General features: G+C 36.5%; 1 protein-coding gene across 1 annotated transcript; it reads right to left on the reverse strand.

The window, feature by feature from the left end:
• Positions 1-743: 743 nt before the first annotated feature.
• On the reverse strand, positions 744-4,290 carry LOC149819745 (uncharacterized). Its single transcript, XM_089983401.1, has 5 exons — positions 3,666-4,290; positions 2,905-3,117; positions 1,905-1,930; positions 1,557-1,826; positions 744-1,124 (listed from the first exon to the last, which is right to left on the reverse strand). The coding sequence occupies exons 1-4, from the start codon at positions 4,068-4,070 to the stop codon at positions 1,604-1,606; spliced, it is 867 nt and encodes a 288-aa protein (XP_089839527.1). The 5' UTR covers positions 4,071-4,290; the 3' UTR covers positions 744-1,124; positions 1,557-1,603.
• Between the last annotated feature and the right edge of the window lie 6,692 nt (positions 4,291-10,982).

A 10,982-nucleotide genomic window follows, 5' to 3' on the forward strand; every position in this document is an offset into this window, starting at 1 on the left:
GTGATATAACTTTGTACCCCTTGTTGCAGGAAGATTTCAACAAAGATACAACGAAAGGACTTGTGCATGCTGGTTGCAGCATGGGAAACTTTAGTTGCAAGAGCTGGTCCTGCATCCCCTTTAGATTGACCTGCCTAGATGGTGTTCCCTCAAGGGCCACATCCATAAAAAAACTAACCTTTTCATGAGTGGGATTTTCCAAGATTTAGAATACCAAAACACAACCTGAACAGCCACGTCCTATAGGGCCACAAAAGGGAAGTGCCTAGGTCTGCCCAAGCCTGGCCTACTTAATAACCCTAAAAAGTTTCAAATGTAAATGTTGGGGCTGCAACCCTACCCTGACCTAGCCTAAAAAACTTTGGACTCATTAGGCCTGCAAGTCAAACCCAGCCATACTGTCTTTGAATTAACAACTTATCCACCATCACGTGTGATCCATTCACTTTAATGACTAAGGTCAGGCCTGAAACTACCCGTGCTCCCAACCTAAATATTAGTCCCAAAGCCAGCCCACTATCTCCATTAGATCTTTCCAGACCTGTGTGAATTGTTGAATTTACTGAATAAAAAAGGGGGGTTGTAAAGTACACGATACAACAAAGAATCTGAACCAAGAAGCAAAGATAAGAGACTTCTTAATTAATACATGAGAAAGATGACTTTCCTGGGAGAATTGCAGGATTTTTAATGAAAGAAAAGAAAAATGGGATGTAAAGCACAAGATACAACCAAGAATCTGAACCAAGAAGCAAAGATAAGAGACTTCTTAATTAATTCATGGGAAAGATGACTTAGTTGCTGTATTATGAAGGTCTGAATGCAGCATTACATTTAGGTAGAAAAAATAACAAATTATAACAGGAAGTAGGAGAAGGGAAACATGAACAAAAACCCAACCTTAACATTACATCTGAAAATTCTGATAAAGAGCTCAAGGGTTTTGTCATGCAAAACACACTAACTTTGCAGCGTTGTCCATTTCATAACAGGGATCTCGTGTTGTAGCCAGGAACAGTTATAGGAATTAATTGAGATTTTTCGTTCAAAGAAAAGGAATCAACTGAGATTTGTACCACAGATACGAATGTGGAGGTTTAGATTCAGCAGCTGCCTTGCATTACCTAATGACGCCAAAAAGAAAAAAATTCCAAAGAAGTATTAAGCAAAAAAAATTCAAAGGAACTTACACTCAATCAATGGAAATATAAGTTAAGCCATAATGTGAAGATTATGAGATCCAAGATTGCACTCCTTGAAACATTTAGGATGTGTTTGGGAGCTTTGAAACAGAGGCGGCATTGTGGTTTGCCTCAGTGTATTCATGCTCTCTGCTGTTTGGGAGCAGTGGTATTGCCAAAAACACTCATTGGGAATGGAGTTGGCAGCCCCAACACCACATTTCAACTTCATTCACAAGAGAATGTTTTTGGCAACTCCAACCTCAACACATTTTGGCAACACATGGAAGTGGTGCTTCATCTCAATGCAAGGATCCCAAACAGAGCCTTAGAAGCAAATGAAATTCAAATATAGATTGGTAATAGAATCATTACACCAAGCTAAGCCTGAAACATCCATGACATTCCTTCAACTATTTCCATCATGCGTCATCTTCACTTTTCTGCATCTCAGTGCCAACAGGCTCTACATTATCTGCTGGCGTCTCAGTTGAGGTGCCTGTCTTCTTCAGTTTGCCATCATTGTTATCAGTAGAAGTCCCCATGAAGGAGTTAAGGGTGAGCTGGCCAGAATAGAGGATCAAGCCAATGGAATTAATGGCAAACATGAATGTCGCAAGATAGCACAAACCGTTAACGATTGTCCTGCACCAAGGGAACCAGCGTGGTGGGTTGAATCTGAACTAAAACTCATGCTTAAAAAGAAATAGTTTCTGTAGTTACCTTATTGTTATAGTTATTTGGCGAACCTGTGAAGCAGAAACGTATCAGAAACAAATGTGATATATAAAGCTACACTACTGTTCTAGTTTTCAACAGAAAGATCAGTGTTACAACTGACTGAATTTCACACACACACACACACACACACACACACACACACACACACACACACACACACACACACACACACACACACACACACACACACACACAGAAGTCTGAAGGAGATCTGCAGGTGAATTTTGGAGTATTCTTTCATGACTAACCCCAAGAAAAAAGCAAAGAAAAGGTTAAGGAGAAAAGATTCATTCAGGCAGGAAATTCAACACATTCTTTATATTGGCAGTTTGTAGATGAGAGGTGTTTCTCCACATCAACAAGGCTATTGCTATAAGCAATACAGTCAAGAAACACTTCATTTTCAATGAGTAAACCCTTCAAGAATAATCATCGGTAACTAATAGACTTTACAATATTTATAATCAAACAAGAAACACCTTATCAATGAGCAAATTCTTCAAGTATAACCATCAGTGACTAATGAACCTGAAAACGTTTCCTAGCTTTCCGCTCATTTCATTAAATAATTTAGCATAGTTGGTAATACTGAAAGGAGTATAACCAGGATCATCAGTTTCATCCAACTTTAATGATTTTAACACAGCAGTTTCTATTTCCAACAGACCCTATATATGCCTTTGTTTTGGTTCGGAATGGGCAAGCTCCTCTCATGTAACAGATGGCAATCTCATGAAGACTATCTTCTATTCAACCATGAATGTATTATATAATTCGCAGAAAGTTTTGGTGGGACAAACTGCAAATCAGATAGCCAGGGAGCTCAAAATGCTTCTATCATTTTCCCATTGTGTCAACAAATTCCTCAAGAAAAGCCATTCCAAAAGAAGCCAAAATCAATTATATGATACCATGATCAATCATATACCAAACAAGTTAGTCGATAGCAATTGAATTGGGATCAGGTGCTACTGAAACAAACCGAGAAGTTGTCGGAGATAGCCTGCTGATTCAATGAGGCTTCAATTGTGATGGTGAACTTATACAGGATGAGCGCAATGGCTCCAGCAGCGACGCCACCAAGTAAAGCCTGAAAGGGTGAAGGAGGCTCCTCCTTCAATGTGGCCGTACCCATGGCCTTCAGGCTCTCCAGAGCCTCTTCCTTCAAGTTCTTCACCTCAGAAGACCTCAATCTCTGTGACGCATATGAAAATTTCAACTCAGTTCAATTCAGAAAGAAAGGAGAGAAAAGAGGAGCTCATTCTTCGGTTCGGAAGCCTCACTCTTCGACACCCACATGAAATTTTCAACTCGGTTCAATTCGGAAAGAAAGAAAAGAGAAAAGAAGTTCATTCTTCGCCTGGAAAAGCCTCGATCTTCAACATCCACATGAAATTTTCAACCCAAATCGATTCAGAACGAAAGAAAAGAGACAATGGAAGAGCATTTCTCGACTCAAGGAGGCCCTAAACCTGAGACAACAACATTGAAAACCTCGATTCAATTCGGCTCAGCTACAAAAGAAACAGAAGAATTCTCACCTAAATCCCCAACACCCAAATGATTTTTTCGACTCAATTCTGTTCAGCTACAAAAGAAAGAAAGAAACAGCAGAATTCTCATCTAAATCCCAAACACCCAAATCAAATTTTCCACTCAATTCAATCCAGAAACAAAGAATAAAGAGAAAAAAGGGAGAGAAAGAAAAACGCAGAAAACCAACGAAGAAGGCAAGATTCTCACGAGATCCTTGGCGCGGCGAGCGCGACGTCTGAGAGAGCGGAAGAGGAAGACGGAGATGGCGCCGGTGAGGAGAACGCTGGTGGCCACTTGAATAGGGGATGGATTCGAAGTATCGAAAGGGTCTCCAAAAGAAGACGAAGAAGGCAATGATGGGAGCCGAATGGGCCCTTCTTGTTGTTGTTGTTCTTCTTCTGGTAACTGAGCTAACCATGATGATGACTCACTTGCTCTGGTGTGAGCCTTGTGAATTTGAACGCTAGAAGCAGTTTTGGTGGGAAGTTGGCATGCGAAAGTACCACCAACACCAACTCTGCTCTTTCCCTTCGATTTCGTTGAGGGGTGAGCCTCAAAGGAGGGAGGGATGAGGAGAGGGGAAGGAGAAGGCAGGAGTTGGGATGACAGCATTGGATGATGGTGGCGGGAACAGGGGTTAAGGGTATATCCAGCAAGACCAGAGGTTGGTTGGCTTGGGATTTTGATGGATAATTGTAGCAGGGAAAATATTGGCTACGCTTTAAAGTACCTTACTCTTTAGCTGAAATTCATAGTTTGTAAGCTTTATTTGATTAATCTGATCTCACAGGTATGTTCAACATGATTTATTTACAATAAAATGGGAAAAATGGAATATGTTTACCAACCAAATATGTTTGCTGGTATGAATTGAGATTTTCATAGTTATTTTTTTTAAATCTAACCCTGTAGATGCATTCGGGTGATCAAGCAATCGATTTAGAAATATATTTTTTTTATGCTTGAATATTTCTAAAAATTCTATGTCATTAATTTCAACCCTTAAGATACGATAATTTTTTCAAAAAAAAATGTTAAAAAGCTTATGAAAATCTTAGTTCTTACCAGCAAACATATTTCAGTTACCCCTAAAAAATGTACTTGGGATAGTGGCCCCAAGGCAAGGTGGAGCCTCAGCCTGGGTTTTCTTGTCTCGGCAGCATAAAATTATCTGAGTTTATTTTTTACTTCAAAAAGTCACCGCACTTAGACTTAAGGATGAGGCTCATGAGATTTGAACTTAGATCTCCTGGATGGTGGATTGATAAGTGTAAGATTAGGTGGGGCCAGGCACGGATCCAGGGGCAAGGAGGGGCTCCAGCCCTCTTAAAGTTTTGAAATTTTTTGTCCCCCTTTAAGCACAAACAAGTATCTTAGTCATCCACAAATTTTGAATTTTTAGTTTTATATTTTATTTTATTGTAAAGAATTTTGCTTTTTTTAAGCAAAATATAAAAATTTATATTGCTCCTTTTTATATTTTATTTTATTATAAATTTGTTTGCCCCTTTCAAGCAAAATATAAAAAAATTTATTTCCCTTTTTATGTTTTGTTTTTCTGTTTTATTTTATTAAATTTTTTTTTTTTGCCCAGCAAAATCCTTAATCTGCCACTGGGTGGGGCCCTTCCCCATATTTAAGCATTGAGGTAGAAAGACCACCATAAATCAAGGTTGCCATCATCAACATGGGTCATCTTTCATCTGTTAGTGGCCTCTTCGTACCAGCCATCATGGCTCAGTCTTCTGCTGAACCGCAAGCTTAGTAAGTATGAGTTGCCGTGAGATTGATATCGGATCTTAAATCTCGCCTTCCTTGAGTCCTGAGATGGAGGGTGATCAGATCAGTAAGGCACAAATTTTGTTGCCATCATATGGCACCTGATCCCGACTATACTTTCTCTCGTACTTCAAAACAAAGTCATTTCAATCGTGCATTCATGATGTTACACGGGTGTGGATGAATCAGATTTTATCCGAACCATGTCAGGTTATAATTGGATGCAGATATATAGTTTTGATTTTTTACTACTAGATCCCACAAATATATATCCAAATTCATTTACCATTCTAATCTGTTTAGACAACATCCGGTATTAACCACATCCAGTATGAATCCGAACCGTTTACATCCCTAACAATAAGGTAAGTTGTATCATAATTTGCTTTTTTGATAGTTTCCAACTGTGAATCCATTCCAACCGGTTTCCTTTGTTATCAAAAAGACAATAATGGATGCTTTATGAGTAATGCAGTGCTTAGCACAGAGGCCATGTTTGTTTGCATTAACAAAATTCATTCTCTGATGATGGTGAGAGAACAATTTTCATTTACCCCATTTCTCATGTGGAAGCAAACATGAGAAAATGGGGGGCAGCATGAAATCACATTTGAGTATAATCTACTCACTCTTCCTGTGATTTCAAATGGCATTTTCCAGCATGTGATTTTGGATCATATGATTCGGTAACATGAATAAAATCACATATGGTTTCAAATCAAATGAGATGCAAGCACTCTCTCTCCATAAGACCATAAGCGACTTAATCAATAGCGCGATAAATGCAATGTGAATGAATATCTTATTAATGAATCATACTTATGAGAGAAGCTATACATTTTTATACACAATATATATGACATGTAAATTTAAATATGCAAACAAAATCTTTATGATCAAATCAGTATTCTTAATCAATATATTAGACCATAACTAATCATTTGAAATATCTAAGCATATTTAGATAGATTCATTTTCAATTAATATACAATTGCAATGAGAAAAATGTATAATTATAATACATAATCATCATTATTTAATTTAAGATAAAAAATAAGATCAAGTTTATTTAAATAAGCAACTAAATATGCCAAAACAAAAATCATTTAATTGTCATGTACTTTCAAAAATAAAAGCAAAAGAATTTGCTTTGACTTGAAAAGGCAGAATTTAAAAAATTAAGTTTTCAATGCATCAAAAAGTGTAGAATTCTAACATACAATTGCAAAGTTATGACTTTCACAAACTAGATATGTCAAGTGCTATACAATTTCAGGTTATAATCATACTCAAATATAGGTATAGTATTTAAACATGAATTTGAGACTATAGGTATAGTATCACTTTTAACATCAAAAGAAAGTGAAAGAGAAAGCTTATCTTTCACCAGTCAGAACTCTTCACTGAGTTCACTCTATGTTGGTTGAAAAAGAAGGGTATAAAGCTAGATCATCTTATTTGAATTTGAATCGCCATCAAAAGAGAATTGAGCTCAAACTTTTGTATTCATTTTAAGTTTTAGTGCACATCGAATAAGGCCGACTTGGCTATATGACAAAAGGCTACTCAAAAGAATTTCACTGTTGCTCATCTTAAGGTGAGACCCTCTATTTATAGAGTACGAAGACTTCAATTTCTTATTAAAAACAAAGACTCAGTTGATGTCAACCTCCAACCACACTTTCTTAATTGATAAGGTCATCTTTCATTAGGTAATATTTTTAATGAAAATATGACTCTAAATGTTGTAAAAAAAATTTTAAAATGCAAAAAACTAAAATTTAACAATCACAACAATTACAAACATATCTACAAAATAAGATCTACAAAAAACTTGTTTGACAAATCATGACTTTGACTCAATATATGCATATTTACTAGTATACTAAATTGAAACTATATTCAAATATGTACTAAAGGTCTAACCTTAATATAATGTGCTCACGCTAGTCATTGTTACAAGCATAAGAAAAGCTTTGCTCACCCAATACATAGATATACAATATAAATATAAAACATGCTAATTGTATAAGATCAAAGTTCACATAGTCAATCATATCTGGAAGGCTACTAATGAGTGTGGTTATCAATAATTGTCTCTCAATAGGGCTATCTACCTCCACACATCAAATTGTGTAACCGACATAGATACAATATTAGGTCAATTGCAAGAATATGTATCACATGCTTTATGGTTTTCTATCGGGTTCTTAGGGGATTTCTCCATACTGACATCGTGAGTAGTTCTATCTCTTGAAGGCCTCATCGTCAAAAAACTTTATTAAAGAAAAAATAAAAGAATATACATTGCATCAACAAACTCACTCAGGTTTTACCCCTAACATGACATATGAGTCATTAAAGATAGTGTATCCAAAGTTTTGAGGTTGGAGTTTTTTTTTTCTATGTCAAAATTGACACAACTTATATAAGTTTCCAAATGAACCCATCCTACAACCAAAACTGGTAAAAAAATAAGATAAGATCTTACAAAAGTCATGTTGCATGTAATACAAAAACAATATTTCATGAACATAATCAAGGCCATATTTGAACATTCATAGATTTCATTAAAAGTTAAGCAAGGTCATTCCAAATATCCATCGGCATGAGACTAAAACATTGGTCACAACTAGGGGTGTGGGCATCGGGCCGGCCTGACCCCGTTTGGAGCTCGACCCATCAGACTTTAACTACTACCTGGCTTGGAGATATATAGCCTAATTCTTAACGGGCTTAGTTTTGAAGAGCAATTCATGACTCGGCCTATTGGCCCAATGTGAAACGGGTCAGGCTCGGTCCATCCCGGCCCAAACAAATTTGTAGGTTATTTTTTAGTAAAATTAATAAATTAATTTTTAGGTTACCCACACAATTTAAAAGTTAATAAATTAATTTTTAATAAAATTAATAAATTAACAAGTTTTCATGTACCCAACTAATTATCTTTCTAATTTTTATAAAATTAATTCAACTAATTAGGTAAATAATAATAGTTATCAAGTTATTATGTAATTAATTACTTTTTAAAATTTTATATTATTAAAAATTAATAAATAGCTTAGGACTGTTGGGCTGGGCTAGTAGCCTGTGGGCCAACCTGGACCTGGACCCAATCCATATATATAACGGGGCCCGGTTATAAAACCTTAACCCAAACCCGACCTATGGCAGGTCAGATCCGCGACCCATTGCCCACCTCTAGTTGCAACTAAATACAAGGCTTGCGCTCGCTGCAAGACTTAACCCAGTTTTCATAATCTGTAATACTTTTCTGTCATATTTTCAGTAACAAACATTTTTACATTAAATTATCAAAAATATATTTTATCAATTAAATAGTACAAGATTTGTGCATTCATGCTTAGTTTTCAAAAGATTAAAAGAAAAGGTACTCTTGTCTCGTATCCATATTTAATCTGCAATTTTGCATACATGTCTGTGACGAGCTGACAGGTTGAATGTGGAAAACAAGGAGCCGTGGCTAGGTTCTTCTTGATATGTCCTAGCTTGGCGAACTTATTAATCGATTAGCAGCTTGTCGTTTCGGCTTGGCTTGTCTCGGAAATCGAGCTCAATGAACTGAGCTACGAGCTAACTCGATGAGGTAAATGAGTCAAGCTCGACTAGTTTTACAATATTATATACAGGCAACGATATTCATTGGAACAGTTTAAGGTTATCTATAAATATGGTTGCAAACTCATTTGCTCTAAAACATGCTACTTGATACTTGACAGACTATTTTTTTTTTAAACTACTCACACGATCAAAGTTTTCATGAGGCCACGTAACACTAGAGAGAGAGAGAGAGAGAGAAATTCAACATTACAACTCATGAAACAACAACAACTATGCCTTCATCCCAAAACAATTGGGGTCAGCGATATGAACCAAAAAAAAATTCATTTTGGGTCTTCCACATGAATCCTTTTCCTCCAATCATTTCTATCCAATGCCATGTCCTCGGTGAGGTTCAAAGCATTCATATCCTTTCCTATCATCTTCATCCAAGTTTTCCTAGGCCTACCCCGACCTTTTTTAACTAATATATTTTCTCATTTCTCCAACCTTCTAACTGGAGCATCATTAGGACTTCGCCAAATATGTCCAAACCACTGTAAACGATTCTCTCGCATCTTATTTTCAATGGGTGCAACACCTACCTTCTTACGTATCTCCTCGTTCCGAATCTTATCTTTTATTGTATTTCCACACATTCATCTAAGCATCTGCATCTCAGCTACACTCATTTTTTGAATATGATGTCTCTTGACAGCCCAACATTCCGTACCATATAGTAAAGCAGGTCTAATAGTCGTCCTATAAAACTTTCCCTTCAACCGCAATGGCATTCTACGATCGCACAACACTCCAATTGCACTTTTCCATTTCATCCATCCAACCTTTATCCTATGATTTACATCTTCATCAATTTCTCCATACTTTTGAATGATGAATCCCAAATATTTGAAATAATCATTCATCAGTATTTCTTGCTCACTAAGCTTCACTACACTCCCATCACTACTTCGTTGCTTACTAAACCGACATTCCATATATTCAGTCTTACTCTTACTCAACTTAAAACCTCTAGCTTCCAATGTCTGTCTCCATAATTCTAACTTAGCATTAACCCCAGCTCTAGACTCATCAATCAAAACAATATCATCAGCAAACAACATACAGCACGGTACATTTTCTTGAATTGATCTCGTAAGCTCATCCATCACTGTCGCAAATAGAAAAGGGCTTAAAGCAGATCCTTGACGTAACCCAACCGTTATCGGAAAATTGGTTGTCACCCCTCCACAAGTGCGGACATTGGTTACTACTCCTTCATACATATCTTTAATTATACTAATGTACTTGAGAGAAACACCTTTCTTCATCATTGTCCACCAGAGAACGTCCCTAGGTACTCTATCGTATGCCTTCTCTAAATCAATAAAAACCATATGCAAATCTTTGTTCCTCTCCCTATATCTTTCCATAAGTTGTCTAAGAAGATGTATAGCTTCCATAGTTGATCTTCCAGGCATAAAACCAAATTGATTCTCCGATATCATGACAACCTTCCTCAACCTAGACTCAATCACCCTCTCCCAAAGTTTCATAGTATGACTCATGAGTTTTATACCACGATAGTTTGTGCAATCTTGTATATCACCCTTATTCTTATATAAAGGCACCAAAGTACTTTTGCTTCACTCATTAGGTATCTTATTTGTTCGTCAAATCAAGTTAAAAAGATTTGTCAATCATTCTAAACCTTTCTCTACCAAGCATTTCCAAGCCTCGATAGGTATACCATCTGGGTCAACTGCCCTTCTTGATTTCATTTTCTTCAAAGCCTCTGCAATTTCTTTCTTTTGAATCTTGCACATGAAGTCACGATTTATCTCATGAAAAGAAATGGAGAAGTCTCCAAGATCTTGAGCATGACTATTATTAAATAGCTTATCAAAATAATCTTTCCATCTCTCCTTAATTTTCTCATCTTTGACTAAAACCCTTTGTGTTTCATCTTTGATACATCTAACCATACCCAAATCCCTCGATTTCCTATCTCTCATCTTTGCAAGCCTATAAATATCTTTCTCGCCTTCTTTGGTATCCAACTTGTCATAAACCTCCTTATATACCTTAGCCCTCGCGTTTCGAACTACTTTTTTAGCTTCCTTCTTTGCTATCATATACTTTTCCAAATTCTCATTATCACGATTCTTACTTAGATTTCTATAA

The sequence above is a fragment of the Nuphar pumila genome, chromosome 12 (genome assembly GCF_984573655.1).
Source record: "Nuphar pumila chromosome 12, dmNupPumi1.hap1.1, whole genome shotgun sequence".
In the NCBI taxonomy this organism is placed as follows: domain Eukaryota; kingdom Viridiplantae; phylum Streptophyta; class Magnoliopsida; order Nymphaeales; family Nymphaeaceae; genus Nuphar; species Nuphar pumila.